This window comes from Bos mutus, chromosome 6 (assembly GCF_027580195.1).
Source record: "Bos mutus isolate GX-2022 chromosome 6, NWIPB_WYAK_1.1, whole genome shotgun sequence".
Taxonomy (NCBI): domain Eukaryota; kingdom Metazoa; phylum Chordata; class Mammalia; order Artiodactyla; family Bovidae; genus Bos; species Bos mutus.
The window spans coordinates 6,085,252-6,109,110 of NC_091622.1; the positions used below are offsets into that span (position 1 = coordinate 6,085,252).

Consider the following 23,859-nt stretch of genomic DNA (forward strand, 5'->3'; position numbering starts at 1 on the left):
CTGTGGATTTGTGTATTTCTTCATACATACATACCACTCTGAACAAAACGACAGGAAACAAATGATGTGCTAAGGCAAAGTGCATTTTATTTTTCTACATTGCCAGTGATTCCCAGACCTGGGTAAGCAGCAGGATCATCTGAGAAACTTAAGAACTGTTTGCATGCTTAATCCCTACCATTATCCTGTTAGATCAGAATCTCTGAAAACAGAACCAGGGATTTTAGAGAACTCCCAAGTGATTCTGATGCAGCAGGTACACTAACCAGTCTTTGAGAACAAGTGGGCTATCAGGCACCAAAAGTGTCGTCTTCAAGTGTCACCCCTCCCCTTTCATTCATAAACACATACACTTACAGGTTTTCAGGGCCCCCAAAGTTTTCCTTCACTCATATACTCACATAATATACTACTTTATGTATTTCAACCAATTGCATTTTAGGTCGGTGTGTATACAGGGCGCAGAGGTGGTAAATTTTTTAAGCATTTGGCTCTGTGGACTTTTGTTTTGACTATTTTTCACATTGATGACGGTAATAGCTAACATTTATATAGTTCTTACGAAGTTCCAGGTACTGTTCTAAGTTGTATATAGATATGGCAGATACATTACAATGTAGAAAGAAAAATGTTTGTGTACATGTTGAAGATGAACAGATTGAAGAATATAATCTTTTACAAAAACAAGAACTTGAATCCACTGTTCATTTTATAACTGTATTAAAATCTTCACACTGAAAACAGTAACTACTTAGATTTTTCACGCACTTTCTAGAAATAAAGGTTCAGAGTGCTTCTACCTCTCGGATCTTGTCTACATATGTGAAGTAGGAAAAGGGCAGGTGTTAATTTCATCTGACAGTGGAAAATCTATAGTATGGAGAAGTTTATTTGCTTGTCTAATGTTGCAGAGTCCATAAGGAACACAGGAATTGAATGTAGGTCTTGACTCTTAGTACATTATCATCTATGCTATTACTCAGCCTATTACAAAGAAATATATCTTAAAAAAAAAAAAAACCCTTAATTCCTTCGTGACACCCAAGAATAGCACTCCAAAGGAGTCAGGTCAGACTGTAAAATAATGGCAATTAAGTGGTTAGGCACTTATCTATTTCTAGCCTTACTGCAGGCTCACTTTTCTTTTCATAATTTACATCCTTTCTTAGCACTAAATCTCCACTATTTATTAGTACTAGAGAGCAGCGTATTGCTTGCTAAGTGACTGCCACTGTTATAACCTCTCTCTGGGAAACTGACCTTGACATCGTGCCAACTGAAAGGACCAAGAGAGGGCGTCTGACCCAACAGCAGCCTCTCTAACGCAGTCTGGCCAGTTTATGAGCTCTCTGCAGAACGAACCACAGCAAACAGAACCTAGAATGAATTTCAGAGATACACAATAATTGGTAGAAGGAAAAAGGTTTCAAGAGGACAAAGAGGGCAGACAGTAAGTAAAAACCACGAGTACGAGAAGCTGTGAGCAAGCAAGACCCGCAGGGTAAACTGCAGAATACCCGGAGCAGTTGTCACAGGAGCAGCTGGGTGGTAAAAGCTGAAAATTTACACATGGAATATGGCATTTGGGGTTCCCTTCAAACTGCTTCCTCCCCAATCTAGGATAGGGGAGGTAGTGGAGAGAAGTATAGAAGAAATGAGGTTGGTCTCAAGTTGACAACTGTTGCAGCTGTTTAAAATGATCCCCTTATTATCTAACCTATCTGACATGCTGACACCTGACAGGTCCACTGGGTACCTAGTAGGAACATTAAACTTATCTCCCTACTTCTGTATGTATTTGACATTCTCCATAACAAAACATTAAAAACTTTAACACATACATATATAAATCCAGAAGCCAACCACTTCCCATCACTTCCATTGCTATCATCTTGGTCACCACTAATCTTTCTCCTGATTACTATAATAATCACTAAAAAGCCTTTTTCAACACAGCAGTCAGAATAATCCTTTATAAATCAAAATCAGATGTGGTCATTCCTGTACACAAAATACTGCAATGTCTCCCATTTCTTTTACAGAAAAAGCCAATGTCCTAAAATGGCCTATAAGACCCTAGGTGATCAGATCCCCTTATTACCTATCTGACATGTGTTCCTTTTCTTGGACTATCTGGGGGAAGAATGTTTCAAGTGGAGGAAATACCCTAGAACAAAGGCCTTAAGGCAGGAGCAGACCTGTAAATCTGAGTAACACAGATTACCTTGTAAGAGTCTCCAAGGTCATCTAGAGATTATAAAAAATGTGACCAATGTTCAGGAAATAGAGGCTGACTCAGCCTTCCTAGAACTCAGGAATAATGTGGCAAAAAGGGAACGGGTTTTAGAATCACATAGACTTACCCAAACTCTTATCTTTCCCATTACTGACTAAAATTCAAGTTCTGAGCCTTAATTTTTCTTACTTGAAAAACAGGGAAAAGTAGCAATGATTTTCTGATGTGCTATCAACTGAGGTATTATATACAAAACATCTAGCAGAGTGCTCAGCACATAGCTCATACACAATAAATGTTACCAAATAATACGCCCCTGTGCCCTTCTCTTGCAGAGAAAACAGAGCAAAGTCTGGCTGGAGAAAACAAGAGAATTCTCTTCTTAACATAGCCATCACGAGGCCTGTGTGGTAGATGGACCCTAGCTGGTAGATGAGAACTCTTAGTTCTGGTTCAAGCTGTGACAACTAGATGGGGACTTGAGGCCAGTCATTTCATCACTTTGGAATTTAGTTCAATCATCTTTAAAATGAGCTAACTAGACCTCTATTGCTAAGATACAGTCCTGAGATCCTGTCTCCGAAAAACAGTCAGGGACTCTACCCTAAATAGCCCCCCTGGTGTGTAGCACAGGGACGTGTTGCAAGGACAGAGGGTGGGGTGGTGAGAGGAAGACATCTTCCAAATTCTTAAGCCTGGCTGGCTTCATGGCTGTGTGACCTGTGCAGGCCCAGGAATGGGCTTCAGTGAATGCTCTGCTGTGAGAGTCTCAAAATTCTCAATAAAGTTTGAACAACGAGATCTGCATTTTCATTTTATAGTGAGACCTGCAAATTACGTGGTCAGTCCTGTTCCTAGGAGATGGGTATGAATAAGTAAGATATTTTTCTATCATTAATTAGAGACTGGCAGCAAGACACCCCTGATGGGTGAGATAGTTGTCTGGGGGCAGAACAGAAGTGGGAGGGGGTTTTGATGGGATCAAGAAGGAAGGGTGATGATGGATGAACTTTTCCAAGTACAGCTGACCCATCAACAACAGTAGGGGTCACCTCCTAGGTGAAGATCCAAGTTATTACTTTACAGTCGGCCCTGCATATGTACTGCCCAGGAACTCAACCAACCGATCATATATAGTACGTATTTATTGAAAAAAAATCCATGTGTAAGTAAATCCACGTAGTTCAAACCTGTGTTGTTCAAGGCTAAACTGTACTCTGAAATGTTTCTTTACCTTCTGCTCCTTGCTTCCTCTAAACTACAGCACAAGACTGCCATCTAGTGGCCAATGACATGAATTCTTTCAAAGATTTCCAATGTGAGGTTCACATTTCAGCACCTACAGGGTGTTCCAGAAAAATCTGACATACTATACTGTGTAGTTTGTAGTAATTATTAAATGCTTTCTTCAGTTTCAACTTCCAAAATATTCAGAATTAATATGAAGACCCCTTTTCTGTTTTCCTGAACAATTCCCTAAGGCTGCTTTCATCTGTTCAGCAAGAAATGATTTTAAAACATTAAAAAAAATACTAGTAACAAATATTCCATGATGAACACCACTGGTCATTAACAATGTCATGAAACTGATTCAAATGCTCAGGTTAATCCTGGGTCTGAATCAGAATACCCAGAATATCATCATCTTCAAAACTGGATGGTCATTTAGGGGTAGGGTTACGCTTTCATTCAGTCTGTGCTAATATGCAGGGTGATATTCAGGCCCAATGACCCACGTTCAGGCTACTGGCTGGAACAGGCATTACTGAGCAATTAACTGGAAAAGAAGAGTAAGCAACGCAGCGATAGAAGATGAAGAAAGTGAGGAGCCTGGAGCACATCAACAGTCAGTGTCCCAGGGGGCTTCTCTCATCCATAAGCATCCCCACTGAGAACTCCACCAGATGAAAGGGTTACCTAGGTCCTCCCGGCTAGATTTCCAGGAAGAAAAGAGGGAGCTCACATACTCATCCAGTGATTACTGCTTAGGACCCCTGTGCGGGGAGAAGACTGCAAACATCTAAAGAAGGGTGAGGAAGTTCTCCCAGGATCTCCGCCCAGTGTTAAGACCACATCCCTCAGATTACAGGTGGCGTAACTGGTTCTTTTCAAACAATTCAGATATACCCACTGCACTGACTGGAGAAAATATCTGAGCACCAGACAACAATACTCTCTCTCCACTCAAAAACAAGAGAGTCCTTTAGGGAGAGGAATCTTTACTTAATGCCATTTCTTGCTTTGTTTTGGATAATTTTTTTAAACAAGACCTCAAGATAACAAGGATATCAAAGGCTATAAATGTGACATTGAACTTCTTCTTTTTAACACATCCTCAGGGCAGAAAAACCTCAGTGAGGATGGGGCTTATTTCACACTTCCAGTCACCACTAAGTATTCATCCTGTGTTCCCATAGCATGACATGTTCACTAATATCACACCATTTTTCTGTATTCAGTTTGCTTGTCTGTCTCCTCTAGTCTGTGAGCTCCATTAGGGTGAAGATAGAGTCTTATATCTATATCCCTACCCCCACTATATCCCTTTAACACACAGTAGACATTAATAACTGCAAAGGAGTAAATAAATGGAACATGCTGAACAGTCTCAGCCTTAGCAAGCCAGCCTTTCCCATGCACTATTCTGAGTCCTTACACACAGAATCTCTACTGAAGCAAACAGCCTTAGCTGTTCCTGTACACAGATAAGCTTAATCCAAACTAGATCGACCCTACCTAGATCATAACAGGTTAGGCCACTTGCTCCAAGAGCAGTCAATCTATATACTTGAGAACAGTCTATGAGAACTTTGTCTAAGACCAGTAATTCTAACTAGTTAAACCAGTTAGGGTCTCATTCTTGGGAATCTGACTTAAATACACAAGAAAGGCACCAGCTAGTAACAATGGATGGTAGAGGGGAATGAAGTTTGCCACCCCCAAAATATATCTCTTTGGCATAATGATTAATTTAGGTTGATAATCTCTAAGAAACAAGAGACTTAGAAAGTCTTTCTACTTTCCTCTTGGCTGCCTAAAATATTTAAATAAAGGGCTTATTCCCAAAATAGAGGTATCACCAGGAATATCTGCAAAGAATATGGGCTAGGTGTGATGGGGGAAATTCCGTGGGGCCTAGAGATCAGAGGCCACTCAATGTCTCATTTTCTCTGCGTGGCCAGCAAACATTTGTTCATCAAACATCTGCTTTTTCATCTTCATGAGAACTGCCTCACTTTCCTTTTAAGTTCCAACATCCTCTTTCATCTCTCGCTGAAGGTGGTATTTAAGGTGAAGGTTTTGGCCATTTTGGCAAGTTACTCCATTTTCCTAGGTATGAAAAAGTGAAAGTGTCAGTCACTCAGTCATGTCTGACTCTTCGTGACCCCATGGACTGTAGCCCACTAAGCTCCTCAGTCCGTGGAATTCTCCAGGCAAGAATACTGGACTGGGTAGCCATTCCCTTCTCCAGGGGATCTTTCTGACCCAGGGTCGAACCTGGGCCTCCTGCATCGCAGGCAGATTCTTTACCAGATGAGCCACCAGGGAAGACCTCTTCTATGTATGCAAGTTATTTAATTTCTGTTTGACTTTCTCTTACTAACCTATCCCATGTCAATTTAGTTCTCAGTCCAGCCAGAACCAAAATGGGTAGAGGAAAATTTCCTCTTCCCAAACAATGGGCCAAAGTAGAAAGGCATAGAGGAGAGACAGAAAACAGAGGACATGAGGCAAAAGGAATCACAGTGAGTTCTAGTAAACAGAACCTAGACGGAAGAAAAGAAGGTGAAGTAATAGGTTCTTAGAGGTGGAAATAATGAATTCTTGCTTATGGTGAATAAAACTATAACTTGTTTACTATAGCCTCCTCGGATCATGGCTGGCCAAGAGAACATATTTCTTAAATATGAAGTAAGCAGCTACCATGTGACACATATAAGTTTCGAATATAAACAAGACAGATCTATTTGGTTCCCAAGGAGATGTGAATTCAGCTCAGGCATGTACCATCTACAGGTTGAAGACTGACATTAAACAAGTAAAAACAATAGTGATAATAAGCATTACAAAGAAGTAGTGTAGGCTCTCACAGAAACATATGATGCCTTGAATTATATTTTCCATTGGTCTATTTTTGCTAAGTTCTCTGATTATACACACTTTCCTGCACTCTAACGAGGCCTGATTTACATTTGACACTTTTCATCCTTATTTTCACCTCTAACTGTACATGTAAAGGCTACTTCCTCAAGGTCTACAAAATTTTCAAAATACAAATTGGCTCTAAATTCAAAGAGAAAATTGTAAATTTAAGTAAGTGAACGCTTTATCAATAAAACACAGCACTCATTCCAGTGTCCTTCAATGCAACTCTTACTACCACTACAAGGCAACAGTGTTTACAACGTGCTGGACATTGTTCAAGACGGTTCACAGAAGTCAACGCATACTGTGTCCTGCTGAGTCAAGTCAGACAGAGAAGGAGAGATATCCTGTGACATCCTTTATATGTGGAATCTAAAGAGAAATGATACAAATGAACTTACTTACAAAAGAGAAAGATTCACAGACTTAGAGAGCGAGCTCATGGCTGCCAGGGGATAGGGAAGAGGGGCAGGATGCAGGGATACTTAGGGAGTTTGGCTGGGACTGACATGTACACACTGCCATGCTTAAAATGGATAACCAATAAGGTCCTACTGTATAGCACAGGGAACTCTGCTCAGTGTTATGCAGCAGCCTGGACAGGAGAGGAGTTTGGGGGAGAATGGACACATGTCCATGTGCGTATGTCCATACATGCATGTGTATGTATGGCTGAGTCCCTTCACTGTTCACCTGAAACAATCACAGTGTTGTTTGTTAATCGGCTGTATCAGTTCAGTTCAGTTCAGTTGCTCAGTCGCGTCCGACTCTTTGCGACTCTATGAATCGCAGCACGCCAGGCCTCCCTGTCCATCACCAACTCCCAGAGTTCATTCAGACTCAAGTCCATCGAGCCAGTGATGCCATTCAGCCATCTCATCCTCTGTCGTCCCCTTCTCCTCCTGCCCCCAATCCCTCCCAGCATCAGAGTCTTTTCCAATGAGCCAACTCTTCGCATGAGGTGTCCAAAGTACTGGAGTTTCAGCTTTAGCACCATTCCTTCCAAAGAAATCCCAGGGCTGATCTCCTTCAGAATGGACTGGTTGGATCTCCTTGCAGTCCAAGGGACTCTCAAGAGTCTTCTCCAACACCACAGTTCAAAAGAATCAATTCTTCGGCGCTCAGCCTTCTTCACAGTCCAACTCTCACATCCATACATGACCACTGGAAAAACCATAGCCTTGACTAGACGGACCTGTGTTGGCAAAGTAATGTCTCTGCTTTTCAATATGCTATCTAGGTTGGTCGTAACTTTGCTTCCAAGGAGTAAGCGTCTTTTAATTTCATGGCTGCAGTCACCATCTGCCGTGATTTTGGAGCCCAGAAAAATAAAGTCTGACACTGTTTCCACTGTTTCCCCATCTATTTGCCATGAAGTGATGGGACCAGATGCCATGATCTTTGTCTTCTGAATGTTGAGCTTTAAGCCAACTTTTTCACTCTCCACTTTCACTTTCATCAAGAGGCTTTTTAGCTCCTCTTCAGTTTCTGCCATAAGGGTGGTGTCATATACATATCTGAGGTTATTGATATTTCTCCCGGCAATCTTGATTCCAGCTTGTGTTTCTTCCAGTCCAGCATTTCTCATGATGTACTCTGCATAGAAGTTAAATAAGCAGGGTGACAATATACAGCCTTGACGTACTCCTTTTCCTATTTGGAACCAGTCTGTTCTTCCATGTCCAGTTCTAACTGTTGCTTCCTGACCTGCATACAGATTTCTCAAGAGGCAGGTAAGGTGGTCTGGTATTCCCATCTCTTTCAGAATTTTCCACAGTTTATTGTGATCCACAGAGTCAAAGGCTTTGGCATAGTCAATAAAGCAGAAATCCCCCAATACAAAACAGAAAAAAAAATTTTTTAATCGACTCATATTAATCCTCACAACAACTCCTCTGCACTATAAGAACTAGTAAACTATTTTCATTTTACACATTAGGTAGATGAGGCAAATAAAAATTATATAAGTTAGCCAAAGGTCAACAACTAGTACGTGGCTGACCCAGAATTTGAACCCAAGCACTCTGGTTCGAGAGTCAATACGTTCTAGAGTCTAGACTCAATTTTACTCAATATGGTTTTCTTGGTAAATTCTCTTTTAAAATACTATTCAACAAATATGTACTGAATGCTTATTAGATGCAGGTGTTGATCTAGGTGTTAAAACAGTGAACAAAACAGACAAAAAATCCCTGTTCCCATGGAGGAGGATACAGATAACACATAAGAGAAAAAGGTAAAATATAAAGTACATTAGACAGTGTAAATGCTAAGGAGGAAACAAGGCCAGAAAGAGGGATGAGGAGTAAGTATGACTTTAAAAAGGTGCTGGGATATGAGTACAATTTTAAATAGGCTGATCAGGAAAGTAACCTGAGTAGGTGATGTTTGAACAATGACCCAACTGAAGTGAGGACATGAGTTGTTTCAGTTAAGCTTTACAAGATAACGGGCAAAGTAAGAGCCCTGGGTTTGGATCCTTGGACTCATTACAGCCTAAAATGGCCCTGGAGTTACATTTAGAGTTTCTGGGGTGTGCACAGAACCAGCACATTCTATCAGGGCTTGATGCTGCCAGTTTAGGAAATGCAGAGTAATACAACTGAATGAGTGTTATGAAACGAGCAACAGCTTCTTCATTCATTCTGAGCAAGAATTCATGGAGGATTATATTATGAGGTAGCAATGCTGAACACTTAGTGAACTTTATTCTTCCCAGTTTCTAAAGTCAATACCCTGTATCTTAATCTGCCTGGGTTAACAACTGATGTAGCATACTCTGCAGCTTTTGTGTGGAGTATTGTATACATCTCTATTATGTCTCATTGGTTTATAGTGTCCTTCAAGTCCTCTATTTTTTTTTTTTTTTAATTGTGGCATAGGTGATGTACTATATAAGCTTCAGATGTACAACATAGTGACTCACACTTTTTAAAGGTTATACTCCACTTATAAAATACTGTCCACATTCCCTGTGTTTGCAATGTATCCTTGTAGCTTATTTTATACATAGCAGTTTGTACCTCCTATGCTCCTACCCCTAACTTGCCCCTCCCCACTTTCCTCTCCCTGTTGGTGACCACTAGTTTGTTCTCTACATCTGAGAGCCTGTTTCTTTGTTATATTCTTTTGTGTTTTTTTTTTCTTTCAGTTTCCACATATAAGTGATATCATACAGTATTTGATTTTATCTCCAAGTCCTCTGTTTTCTTACTGATCTTCTGTCTAGATCAGATTTTTTGCTCATTACTGAAAGAAGAGTACTGAAATTTTCAACAGTTATGTTAGATCTATTTCTTCAATTATGTTCAAATCTTCTCACACATTTTGACTCAATTTGCTTAGTTTCTGGAAATCTTTGACTATTTCTCAGAGTTCCGACAAACTTGCTTCAAATGGTTTCTGCTTATTTTTCATTGTTTCTGTGAAGGGACGGGGGCATGGAGCTGCCTACTCTACTCAACATGGCTTTCCCAAGGTGATTTTTTGACAGATCTCTCACCAGACAGGGAGAAAATAAATCTGTTTTCTAACAGAGCATGTTTATAGATATGAACATAAAAGACGAGTTTCCCTAGTAGAGGCCTGAAGCCTCATTCCTTACATCTATCACCTCCATTTCATGTTGGTTTCTCCGTCTTCCCTGAATAGACATGGAGCTCCATGAAACACAGTTTGCAAAACACTGTTATAAATCATTAGAATCTTCTGACACTTATGTGCCGAGTGTCTGTGATCAGATGTTAGAAATAGCTAAGTAATCATTCTGACCTAGACTATTTCTTGTTTGTTTCCTAAATTATTTCAAAATGTGTTCTTCCCAACTTTGTGGAAAAGCCACAATGAGTAAAATGATCTGTCATTCCATCTCCCAGAGTTAACTGCTGTTGACATGTTGACATTTCTCACACTTATAATTCAGGTTAATCTTTTATATATAGCAGTTATCATCTTGACCTCTATGTGCTTAACACTGTTATTCTAGTTCACACCTATGTGAATACTGTCACATTTACTCTTGGAAGCTTATTATATAACTTTTACGAGAGAAGACATGTCATGTATTGACTAACCTTTCAATCTGCACCTTCGTAACCATCCCTTCAATATCTTTCAATAAAACAAAAACAGGTTGATTACTCTATAGGTTAGCATAATGAGACTTCAAGTCTGTAAGTTTCAACATCTTTTTCATCTATGCCTACCAATGAAGCTTGGCCATATTGAAGTTGCTTTCAAACTTCAAAATGCAGCAAAATGCCATCTTTATTTTGAAATCAAATCTTTTATGAACCCCCCCCAAAAAAAAATAAACACAAAAATAAAACTGAGCGCTGAAGGTTGAAGTCTGCAAATGTGCGAGTAGATTGGGGGAAGAGGGTAAGCAGTTTATTCACAGGCAGTCCTGCTTAGCCGTCCCAACACCCCAACATGATGCAGAACCCCAAGGCTCTGGGACAAGAATGTCTGAATATCCCATATCTGTGAGATGTCCTCAATCAGTACTTTTAATGAACTGGATGACTATTGCATCTGTATCTCCTCTGGCTTCTCAGACAGTACCTGACACAAAGTAGGCATTTAAGAAGTATTCATCGAAATAAAAGACATGAAATTCAAAATGAGGGAATGGGTTAGTACGGATCCATTACTGGTACTTGAGAAAAACCTAAGAAAGTACCCCCACTGAGAGCAGTAAACCAGTAGTGGTAGATCTCAGTGGTATCATTTGACCAAGATTCTATCAGTGGTTGCTGAAGACAAAATATAACTGAATAAACATTTAATTTCTTCCACATTCAAGGTATTGTCTGAAGGACTATCGAGGCTGCAAAGATGGTAAAAGTACAGTCTCTCTCCTAAAGAATACTTAATACTCTGATAGGGGAGATAATTTACATAAAATTGTGCTACAAAGCTAGCCAGTGCACCAAACAATATGTAAAAAAATTCCATGGTTTTTGAGCTGAGGTAGAGAAATTTTGAAAAATGATCAACAGACAGCCTCATCAACAGGTGGCTGTTACAGAATGTAGAGGGTGACTGATGCAGAAGAAAGTAAAAAAACCATGGGATAAATACTTCACTGAAGAAAGCATGGCATATAAAGCAGCTGGAGATGAGTTAAAGGTTATCTTTTTGTCACTGGCGTGTTAAAAATACTGAGAATGGAGAGATGACATGAATTGTAGTGAGAAAGCTTTTTAAAGTTGACATTTGAACTGAAAAAGGAGGGGGAGGATTACGGTAGGTGGGGCAACATTTCAGTTTAATGAAAGACATTTCCTTCTCCAATGCATGAAAGTGAAAAGTGAAAGGGAAGTCGCTCAGTTGTGTCCGATTCTTCGCGACCCCATGGAGTGCAGCCCACCAGGCTCCTCCGTCCATGGGATTTGCCAGGCAAGAGTACAGGAGTAGGGTGCCATTGCCTTCTCCATTTAATGAAAGCAACATGCATCAAAGCTCAAAGGCCAAGAGGAAAAAGGTCTCCATAAGGAATAAGATGAAAGCAATCTGGCTGAAGCAAAGGGTGTTTGCTGGGTACCAGGCTTGCTGAGTGGGTTGGAGCCAGATTAACAGTGGGAGCAGCTAAGAGGCCACGATGAAGATAAAGGAGACTCTCAAAGAAAACTATGATAGGTATGTAAAGTAGTAATGATGGAAAAGAAATAAAAGAAATGCAAGTCCTAAGGATACTGAGGTGGGCATGAAAACATCTCATTGCCTGAGCCCAGAGAATTCGACAGCTTGGATAGAATCAGGGGGGGACAGGCAGAGATAAACCCTCTGAATGGATAGTAAACTTCCCTAGCGTCAATTAAGAATTCCAATGTCTGATTCTCTACCGTGCCGGGAGCCAGCGTGAGGACCTCCACCCGTGGCAAAGGTCATGAGGAAGGAGGCTCGACATACGCAAAGGCGGGATCAAGCCTCAGGAGTCCCCCTGGAAATTCTCGAGCATCTACCCTCAAAACCAGAGTCTGCCTACTTTATTGTTTTGTGCTCTCACCTACACCTCTGACTTTACAGGGGGCTGTCCCCCACCACCTCTTTCAGAGAAGGAGTTAACTTAGAGCTCCAGTTAATAATAATTCCTGGGCATTACCGGAGTGTTTCAACCTACAAACTCCTCTGAAGGTTCTCTAGCCTGCCTAACAGGCTTATCCGGCCACATGTGATTGTTTACAGCCTCCCAACCATGAGAGGCACGAGATGCTTTAAACCTTCTAAAAACGGGTTATTTAGAGAAGTTAGAAAACTATTAGTATAGTATAGTGGGCTGATTAGAAATTGTATTGGTGAAGGGTTTTTCATTTGTTGAGCCAATGTTCACTGCTAAGTCTCCACATCCCCTGCCCTTATACACATTAATGAATATATAGAAGAAATAAGTATTAACCTTTGATATTAATCACGTTAGACCTTAGGCTAAGCAAATTCTTTCCTTAATTAAAACCCACTACACCCTCACCCTATAGGAATGTAACTTTATCTGGTACCTTCGGAAGGTGGCGTCTGTTTTAAGAATAATCACCCCTGGAGAAATAAGTGTTCTGATTGACTGACCGCTGTCACAAGGAGAGGGTCATAAATTGTCAGCAGGCCCCCTGGCCAGAAGATGATGTAACACCCCTAAGACCTCTGTATACATTTGTATGAAGGACCTGACTTTAATAAAAGTCAGGACTGCTGACTCCGCGTGACTTTTGTATAATATCTCAGTGTATAAAAACAGACCCTGGAAAAATAAAAAATGGGATCAGTTCCTCGAAAGACTGGTCTCCCCATGTCGTTCTCTCATCTTCTGGCTCAATTATCTGGAACGTGGAGGCTCGTCAAGCCTACTAACTATGCCTGGGCTTCTAAGATCTGACCAGGCGGGCCTTAGTGTCTCCTCTCCTTCGGGAGAACGGGAGGACACCTGCGGCCTACGTAGGTGATGTAAGTTCCTTGCCTTGGAATTTTACTCGCTTTCCACATAAACCAAGTTATTCAGCCTCTTTTCTCCGCTGAATTTTCCTACTGAGCTATCCTTATTCTATTACTCTTTATATCTCTAATTAATATTTAATTAAAGCTATCGTATCCTGATCACCGAAGCTGTCTCTCCTTTGAATTTCCCTGGATCCACCGGGACTGGACCCCGGCACTACTGTAAGTTTAATTGTTGGATCTGGGGTCCCACTGAGAATCAGTTGATCCTGGCATTTGATGGTGTACTGTCCCTCAGAAAGGGAAAAATGTACCCTCTGAGGGTGCTGGGGTGTACGGAGATTGTGTTTTAAGCTTTTCTTTTTCTACAGACATTAGAAATAGAAAACAAGAGTACTCTTAATAGAAGACTCCAGAGTCACTATAATCCCCAAAATGGTTCACAGAAATGTTTTCTCTTGCTAATCGAAATTCAGAAAGGGAAAACGACAAGGAGATACTCTTACCATCCTCATTTGACTGGATACTACAGGCAGAAACCTGGGAGACTGGCAGAATTCTTACCTTCTGCTGGCTTATGTTAGAAGTCCCAGGACTTCTCAGCAACAGCAGCAGCCCTGGAGTGAGCAGTGTCTAGTCAGTGACATGCAACCTTGACACCAAATTGCAGGTAAAGAAATATTCTCCTGTACCACACTGCCCCTTGCAGGACACCAAATGGACTCCATAGTTTTTCTTCCAGCTTTAGGCTATTCCCAGTGGTTTAGCATGTACATGGTAACAGATGAACTAAATGCTACTCAACTGGACAAGCCAACACCGACACAGTGGTGAAGAAATCAGTACCTGGATTATTTCTCGTTTCGGTATTCCTTTATGGACTGAGTCAGACCAAAGAACTCATTTTATAGTTGAAACACATCACAAACAAATTACAAATCAAAGCTTGTAAAAACTTTGGGGTACTCATTAAAATTCTAACCCCTGCACCACCCCCAATCCTTGGGGCAAACAGAACACAAAAACGTAGACATCAGAAGGACTTTAGGGAAAGTTTATCAAGAAACTGGACTTAATAGCCAGAGGCACTACATCTGGCCCTTATAAAAATCCAGCATACTCCAAATAGAGGCTGTGAATTAATCCTTTTGAAATAGCATTTGGTTGCCCTCTGCCTAATGGCATCTCTAAATCTTCCATTTCTGATTGAGTGAACACTCTAGGAACTTAGGTAAGAAATTTGATACCATGACTTGCTCTGTAGGAACTAACCAGCATACTTGGAGATTAACAGGTAAAAAAAGGGTGTGGCATCCACTGACTGGCAAGCCTTGCTCTCCCCTTTGACCAGAAGACTGGATGTACATTAAGCTTTTTAGAAGAAAGTAAGCATTGTTATCGTGCTGGGTCAGTCCTTACAAACTGCTAACCATTTGCACTGCCATCCTCCTGGATTCACACGAGCCCTGCCGGGTCTGACCCAAAATGGCAGCACTCCCAGGACAACTGGAAGACCATCTCTAAGGTGACCTTAAACTAAGCATTTTCAGGGCCAATTCCCAGGTCCCAGAAGCAGACAAAATCATGAAGTAGACAGCTTTTCTCAAGATCATAGATAGAGAAACTTCCTTCTACTTACTTTCTCCCCCTATTTGGTCTTCCTACTCCCAGGGTGGGGGGTGGGGGGTGGGGAAATCTTCCTTTTAACAAAGACTTCCCTTTCTTTAGCCACTGATTATAAAGCTGACAGGAGATTGCTAATTTCAATCTATTCTTCGCTTCCACTATGGGCTCTCCTTCAAAGTTTGTCTTCCCTCTCAACAAGTCAAGCACAAACCAGGTAACTCTTTATATCGGTTTTCCAAAGCCTGGTGACATTAAGTCATCAATCTGTTCTCTGGTTATGTCTCCACCTAGATTATGCAAAAGAACCTGAACTAATTTTTGTTCTTGCCAATCCAAGCAGCTGGCGACAACTCAGGAAAATGGATGCATAACAGGTAAGCATCCACGATCAAGTAAACAATGTCACTCTTTTCCTTTCAATGAGATAACTGGACACAGAAAAACCTCTATAGAAGATCAAGGGCTGTCCTTTGCTCAGGTAAAGACGTTAGAAGGGAATTTTTCCTTTTGCACTGAAATCAGGCATAGAGCTTCACCTTCCAGGTCTAAGGCAATACTGCAAGCAAACCTTCTGGTTCGATTCTAAGATGCATCCTCCAGCCTCTCGTGAAGGTCATAAATGGCCTCAGCACCGACTCATGCAGGGGCACTGGCCAAATCACCAGATGTTATGGCTAACTCCTAAGTCACCCTTATGTAACCTAGGGTAGCTCAGTTGCTTACATCATTAGTCATCAAAGATTGCATATCGGCAGACCAAAAATCCAGACTAAGTTGGCTAAGTAATAAAACCAAGCTTTACAGCTACTATGGCCGAACTGTAGGCCTCCTATATCACATATTTCAAAACCTGTCCTGCTCCTACAGACTGACAGGGATATACAAGATGGAGATGTACAGATGTCAACAAGACAGGTGACAAGACACACTAAACCCCAACTAATATGTCACAAGCTCCATTCTGACCTTATCCAGGAACAATGCTGGTCTTTTGAGATAAGGTGTATAAAGAGTTCCTATCTGGATGGGCAGAAAAATGTGGACTTGAATTCCTGATACCCTCTGTCATCTTAAAATTCCAGCCCAATTATAAACTCTGGTTTCTTTGTTCATAAAAGTGAAAGTGAAAGTACCTTAGTTGTGTCCAACTCTTTGTGACTCCATGGACTATACAGTCCATAGAATTCTCTAGGCTAGAATACTGGAGTGGGTAGCCTTTCCCTTCTCCAGGGGATCTTCCCAACCCAGGGATTGAACCCAGGTCTCCCACATTGCAGTTGGATTCTTTACCAGCTGAGCCACAAGGGAAGCCCTACTTTGATAAAACACTACTACTTTTTTTTTAAATTTTATTAATAAAATAAAATAAAAGCACTACTACTTTTTATGAAAGCACTACTTTCATAAAAAGTAGCATCACATAAACACCTCAGACCAGATCTCATAGAAAACTGGCTTGTTTATCACAATTTTAAGTTCTTTTCAGTACTAAGATCACTTTTCCTAGCCTTTGGAACTTATGAGTTGGAAAAGGCAGTTCTCAATCTTTCCATAGTAACAGGATTTCAATATTACTATGCAAATACTGGAAACCTTTCAATCAAAAGTTAATAGTCTCTGTTGGACTCGAAAAATGCCTTGCCCTGGATATACTGACAGTCCAAGGAGGAGGAGCTTGTGCCATCACTGGTGAAGAATGCTGTTTCTATGTAAATCACTTGGGGCAAACAGTGTCTAATCTATACCTTTTGCCTATGGAGAAGGGAACAGCAACTCACTCCAGTATTCTTGCCTGGAGAATCCCTATGGACAGAGGAGACTGGCAGGGAACCACGAAGAGTGGGACACGACTGAGCAACTAACACTTACTTCCTACAGTTTTTGAAGACAAGGTAAACATGCTCCATCAGATAAAAATGAGGCTCAGCCATTCTATTGGATTGAACTACTCCTAGGGAAGGAGACTGATTTCATGGAATATCGGGAAATGGGCTTAGGTTCGTTATTTTCTGTTTATTCATTCTCATTCTATGTTCTTCTCACCCTTTATAGATCTCTTGCCACGCAGTTGCTAACCCAATTTTTCTCTCCACAGTTACTGACTCAGATTTTTCTTCTAGGGACATTTCAGACAGGGGAACGAAGGAGTTCAGAGTATATCACTCTGGCATACTGAATATTTTGAGTTAAAGACAATGGAGAAAACCTGACGCAAGAAGGGTACTCTGACCTTCCTTGTTCTTCCAGAAAGAGATAAAATTCCCTTGTAAAAGATGTCCTCCCTATACTAGGAGGAAGAACATTTTTTTAATCACCAGAGATGGAAAATTGGACCAAGAAATCCCCAAACAAACCTTGTTAAACTAACCCTTATCTTCCCAGTCATTTCTCCACATTTCTCCTAGCAGAAATCTCGTTGTCTTTTTCCTTTCTAAGCTTTCTTCCCTGGTCACTTCCTCAGGTTGTGATTCTCCTCTGAAAATTTCCATGTTCGTGTTAAAAAAAGGAAAGAGAAAACAAAAACTTCTGTGCTTTTCTCTTGTCAACCTGTCTTATGTCAGTTTAATTCTTAAGTCAACAGGAGAACCAAAGAGCGTAGAAGAGAATTTTTCCTTGTCTACAATGCTAAACCGTTTTCTTTCTGGTAACATTCTAATATCATGGGGGAGTTACACTCCCAGACCCTCGTATTATTTTTAAATTCACTCATTTGAAATACATACAAAATTCTCACGTTCTGCTCACTGGCCCCATTAGAAACTCACGCTCATACTTACGATGTCAACCTCATTATAGCCGTTTCAAGAATTAAATAAGTGCAACATGCTAGGAAGTGAAGTGAAGTGGCTCAGTCGTGTCCGACTCTTTGTGACCCCATGGACTGAAGCCTACCGGGCTCCTCCGTCCATGGGATTTTCCAGGCAAGAATACTGGAGTGGGTTGCCATTTCCTTCTCCAGAGGATCTTCCCGACCCAGGGCTCGAACCCGGGTCTCCCATAGTGTAGGCAGACGCTTTACCGTCTGAGCCACAAGAGAAGCCCTGGAAAACGCTAGGAACAGTACAAACCCCATTAGAGGAAGCCCTTTTAAAACCTTGGCATAAGGACGCAAAAGCAATACAGGGATAAGGAGAGGTGACTATGGGCTGTTCCAAGGTGGAATCCATCACCTGTCAGGAACGGGACCTGAGTAACTTCTGGTCCAGCCACCGAGTTATTTCTCCTAGCGAAACCTGAAAAACCAGCTTCCATCCCGGGCGCTGCAGGGCGGGTGGCCTTCTCTGCTTCCGCTGGCGGACGGAAGCTGCGCTCCCTGCCCGCAGTCACGAATGCAGCGGACGGCGCCTGCGCACTGGGAGGGACGGGCCGAGCGCCGTTTCCCAGGCGCGGAAATGCGCATGTGCGTGGGTTGGCCTCTGTCCACTTTTTCGCAAGCTGAACGCGGAAGTGCGGGATCTGAGGCATTTCAGGTGCTAGGATTCTGGCGCGGCTACTGGTGCGAAATGGAGGTGGACGCGGCCTCAGAAGGTGGTCGGGACGGCCCCCGAGAGCGGCGAGGCTTCGGTGAAGCCGAGAGGCAGCAGCAAAATCACGAAGTGCGGTCTCAGTCCGGGGCTGCCGTGTCTCCCAAACACTCCTATTGGTTGGATCTCTGGCTCTTCATCCTCTTCGACGTGATATGGTTTTTCTTCGTGTATTTTTTGCCATGGTGAGTACTCTGAATGTAACACTGAAGCGGTGAGGGGCTTAGGAACCTTCTCCCCAATTTGGGAAGGTGGGTGGGAAGAGGAAAGGAAATTGTGTTCCGAAAGTCCGGTAAATGGAGGAGTTGGAATGAAATAAACTAGACTGAAAATGGCTTCCTTGGCACCTCAGTTGAGGGTGTTCAGAGGTATGGAGGCAACTTGACTTCACAATTTTTTTTTTTATGTTTTGAAATGAAACCGGCTGGGTTTGAGTTCCTGCACTACCATGAAGAAACTGGGTAAGTTATTTGACTTTTTGGAGCTTTGTAGCTAGTTTCAGTTATAGGGACCAATAGTAACCTGGTCGTAGGGGTTTGGTGTTTTAGATAAATCGCTAACTTACCTCAGAGCGATATGTTTGCATATTGCTTTGCAGCAGTGAGCACTCAGCTAAAGCTTATTGTTTTTATTTAGTCGCCAAGTCGTGTCCGACTCTTGCTGCCCCATGGACTGTAGCCTGTCAGGCTCCCCTGACAATGGGATTCTCCAGACAAGAATACTGGAGTGGGTTGCCGTTTCCTTCTCCAGAGGATCTTCCCCACGTAGGGATGGAACCCGCATCTCGTGCTTGGCAGGCGAATTCTTTACCCTGAGCCACCTGGGAAGCCCGAAGCTGTTGTTACTATACAACAGTTTGACCATGAGCAGGGTATCTAAAATAGGTCCAAAACTCAGTTCCTAACTTCTTATCCATTAAGTGTTCCCATTTCAAAAAATGTTAACTTTATCCAATCCTCCTCCCAGAAGCTTGGGACTGTTTTTGACTTACTTTTTTTTTTTTTTTAATACACATCCACGCACTCCAAAACAACAATTGGTAAGTCACAAAATTCCTTAGATACCTCTTGGAAAATCCATGCTCTCTATTTTCATTGCCACTCACTCCGAAAAGACAGTTTTGGCAGAGGGTAAAGGAAGGGAACTTAGACAAGAGGGACACAGGACTGAGATGATAAGGGACAAATTCAGAAGACAAGCCCTGGGCTGGAGGAAAGCAGTGCAGCTCATTTAGTTATTAAACAGCTCTCTTGGACTAAAGAGCTAATTGTTGACTCACTCTAAGTTATTCTCTCAATCTTGTTACTGAATTTGCACTCCCTGAAAGGTAATTGTCGTCTTTTCTCACCCCTAGTCTCCAATGTTGGCCAAGATCTGGGCATAAACTCACTGTACCTGAAGCCCCATTGTCTGTGATTCTTGTATTTCTTGAATGGTATGGCAGAGGGTTCAATGGGACAAATGGGAGATGAGTATTTCTATAAAACCCTCCATTGAATCACTTGTAAAGGAAAATCTTTCCTCCTGATTTTTGGTGTTACTTCAAATATAGTGATTTTTTTTTTTAATCTAAATTTTCAGCTCTGGGTAGAAAATGGAAGACTTAACAAGGAATCAGTTCAGTTCAGTTGCTCAGTCATGTCTGACTCTTTGCAACCCCATGGACTGCAGCATGCCAGGCCTTCCTGTCCATCACTGACTACCAGAGTTTACTCAAACTCATATCCATTGAGTCGGTGATGCCATCCAACCATCTCATCCTCTGTCATCCCCTTCTCCTCCCACCTTCAATCTTTCCCAGCATCAGTCTTCCAGTGAAGTCAGTTCTTTGCATCAGGTGGCCAAAGTATTGGCGTTTCAGCTTCAGCATTAGTCCTTCCAATGAATATTCAGGACTGATTTCCTTTGGGATGGACTGGTTGGATTTCCTTGCAGTCCAAGGGACTCTCAAGAGTCTTCTCCAACACCACAGTTCAAAAGCATCAATTCTTCTACACTCAGCTTTCTTTATAGTCCAACTCTCACACCCATACATGACCACTAGAAAAATCATAGCCTTGACTAGATGGACCTTTGTTGGCAAAGTAATGTCTTTTAATATGCTGTCTAGGTTGGTCATAACTTTTCTTCGAAGGAGCAAGCGTCTTTTAATTTCATGGCTGCAGTCACCATCTGCGCTGATTTTGGAGCCCCCCAAAATAAGTGTCTGTCAGTTTCCATTGTTTCCCTGTTTGCCATGAAGTGATGGGACCAGATGCCATGATCTTCGTTTTCTGAATGTTGAGCTTTAAGCCAGCTTTTTCACTCTCCTCTTTCACGTTCATCAAGAGGCTCTTCCGTTCTTCACTTTCTGCCATAAGGGTGGTGTCATTTGCATATCTGAGGTTATTGATATTTCTCCTGGCAATCTTGATTCCAGCTTGTGCTTCTTCCAGCCCAGCATTTCTCATGATGTACTCTGCATAGAAGTTAAATAAGCAGGGTGACAATATACAGCCTTGACGTACTCCTTTTCCTATTTGGAACCAGTCTGTTGTTCCATGTCCAGTTCTAACTGTTGCTTCCTGACCTGCATACAGATTTCTCAAGAGGCAGGTCAGGTGGTCTGGTATTCCCATCTCTTTCAGAATTTTTCACAGTATATTGGGATCCACACAGTCAAAGGCTTTGGCATAGTCAATAAAACAGAAATAGATGTGTTTCTGGAACTCTCTTGCTTTTTTGATGATCCAGTGGATGTTGGCAATTTGATCTCTGGTTCCTCTGCCTTTTCTGAAACCAGCTTGAACTTCTGGAAGTTCATGGTTCACGTACTGTTGAAGCCTGGCTTGGAGAATTTTGAGCATTACTTTGCTAGTGTGTGAGATGAGTGCAATTGTGCGGTAGTTTTTGAGGGTATTTTTTGATCTTATCAATATGTAAATCATTTAGGAATAGGCAAACAACTAAGATGATCAAGATTTTCACAAGTTCCCTGGAGAAGGAAATGGCAACCACTCCAGTATTCTTGCCTGGGAAATCCCACGGACAGAGGAGCCTGGCAGGCTATGTAGTCCATGGAGTCACAAAAGAGTGGGACACAAATTAACGACTAAACAACAACAGCACTTATATGTGACATCTTAAAAAACAAAACAAATGAACAAATTGAACAGGAACAGACTCATAGATGCAGAGAACAAACTGGTGGTGGCCACAAGAGACAATGGTGATCACTGTGACAGGGTTCAGGGAAAAAGACAAAGACAAAAAGATTCAGGTACAAAATTCCAGTTTAAAATAAATAAGTCGTAGGTTATAATGTACAATATTAGGAATGTCGATAATATTTCAGATACTTTGTTATGATGACAGATGGTTGCTAGACTTACTGTGGTGTTGAATTTGTAGTGTATATTAATGTGATATTACTATGTTGTAACATGGAACTAGTATGTTAACTATAGTCCAATAAAAATAAAGCATTATTTTATATGCAAAAAAAAAAGATTTTCAGAAGTTTACATAAGGTATTTAAAGGGGGAAGAAAAAGGAAACATTGTTGACATATATTTGTTTTTCCAGAATGGTTTGCCTGATACCTAAAGAATTCTGGCTACTGGACTGGATTCCTGAAGATGACTGCAGACTTCAACAAAGAAGACGGGGCTGTGCACTAGAAGGATTTCAAACTCTAAGGGACTCTCATTTCATTTTACACATTCTATTGTTATCTGTCGGTGGGGTGGGGTGGGAGAAAGGGTATTAAATGGGTAATGATCTCACCCAGTCCTAGCTTAAGTTCGTAAAACTTGACTTTGATTCTTGTTTTAAAATTTTTTTTCAAATTGTCTGATGGCTTTACAGGGGCTGAATATAAAAAGTATTTTACATGGGATTTATTATAGTCATTAGTAAATAAGTAATGTTTTTCTCTTTAACATTTTAAAGAGTTGGCCAGAGTTTAGTATGATGCAAATAATACAGTAAAATAATGTGAAATATTTAAAAACAGATTATTCAAAAGTAAGGGAAGAACTTGGGGGAAAAAATGAGTAAAAGCTATACAAGAAAGTCCAGGCCCACAATGTATTTGCTGCAAATGCCAGTTTAATTTTTAAGTGGCCCTCTGCTATGGTTGCTAGGTTGGTACAGTTTTAGAGAAAGTATATAGTATCCAGTGGTGAAAGGCTAGAGGGCATGTCATCTTTACCTGGATGCTTCCCCTCAGTTTTAAGCTCTTGAACTCAGTGAAACACAACTATTTGTTTCAAACCTAATTTTTATTAGGTTTGCATTAAGAATGCTTGTAACCAAAACATGTTTATTATAATGTCTGTAACTTTTAATACTTCAGCAAAGTCACCATATTTACTCATTGAGCAAATATTTGAGCACTTACTGTGGGGCAGGTACAGCACTGAACAAAACAAAAATCCTTGCCTTCATGGAGCTTACATTCTTTATCTAAATATGTTAATAATTTTATTTCTAAGAGTGATCAGCTAGTATTTAATCAAAAAGGTCACACTCCCAAAGCAGCTACTATAAGCCCTTTATAAGCTATTCCTATTATATGTATAACAGATATTAGAAATGGGCTCTCCTTGAAATTGGTGATACTTTATATATTGGAATTGCATAAATATTTTTCAGTTCCCTTAGAAACAGGGTGTAGGTCTGGTAAACTGTCCATCCTCTACTTTTTTAGAATGGTGTTTAGGTTAGTGTGACATCTGGGATTGATTTTGGAGGACTTTAGCCTAATGCCGACTATGAGGTTAACAGTTATGCCATGAGAGAACCTAATAAATCTGCCTGAAGAGAACGTTTTAGGCTTGAAGCATCTAGACAAACACAGAACTGGGATTTCATTGAGGTTACCAAGCAGACTGTATGAATAGTTTCTCTGCTGCTTGCTAATAATTTTGTCCAGTAAATGTTTATTATACAGTAAATTAGGTGTGATTTGCTTTCATTTTAACTAATTACTTGTGTGTTAGGTCACACACAAAGATTTATAATCCATACCACCTTTCTGAGCCTAAAATCAGCCTATTACCACAGCTCTTGAATATCTCAATGTCCTATAGATGAAATCATGCCTACCACTGTGCCATCTCAGATAATATAGTGTACTTGTAAGCTTTTGAACTGGGTAAATGAGACATCAGAAACAATTTGGCAAACTTGCTACAGTAAAGACATCAAAAGAATAACATCAAAGTGATTTTAGTCTGATCAATTCCTTTGTAAATATCACAGTTTCATTAAGTGAAATGATTATTTTAACCATTTGAAATCAGTTGGCTAATGAGTAACTGTGGTGAAATCTTTAGAAGTCTGTTAACCTGAAATTTTTAGGATGTAAAGTGCTCCATATACCTAGTCCCTAAATGGCATGGGGATACACTC

General features: G+C 41.0%; 1 protein-coding gene across 1 annotated transcript; it reads left to right on the forward strand.

Annotated features, from left to right (window-relative positions):
* The first annotated feature begins 18,330 nt into the window (after positions 1-18,330).
* Positions 18,331-23,402, forward strand: ARLN (allregulin). The gene is made up of 2 exons (XM_005898064.3): positions 18,331-18,650; positions 22,030-23,402. Coding segments are annotated over exons 1-2 (318 nt in total). The 5' UTR covers positions 18,331-18,333; the 3' UTR covers positions 22,031-23,402.
* The last annotated feature ends 457 nt before the right edge of the window (positions 23,403-23,859 follow it).

Coding starts and splice junctions, on each gene's coding strand:
- ARLN (XM_005898064.3), top strand. CDS start 18,334: ATGCGCATGTGCGTGGGTTGGCCTCTGTCCACTTTTTCGCAAGCTGAA.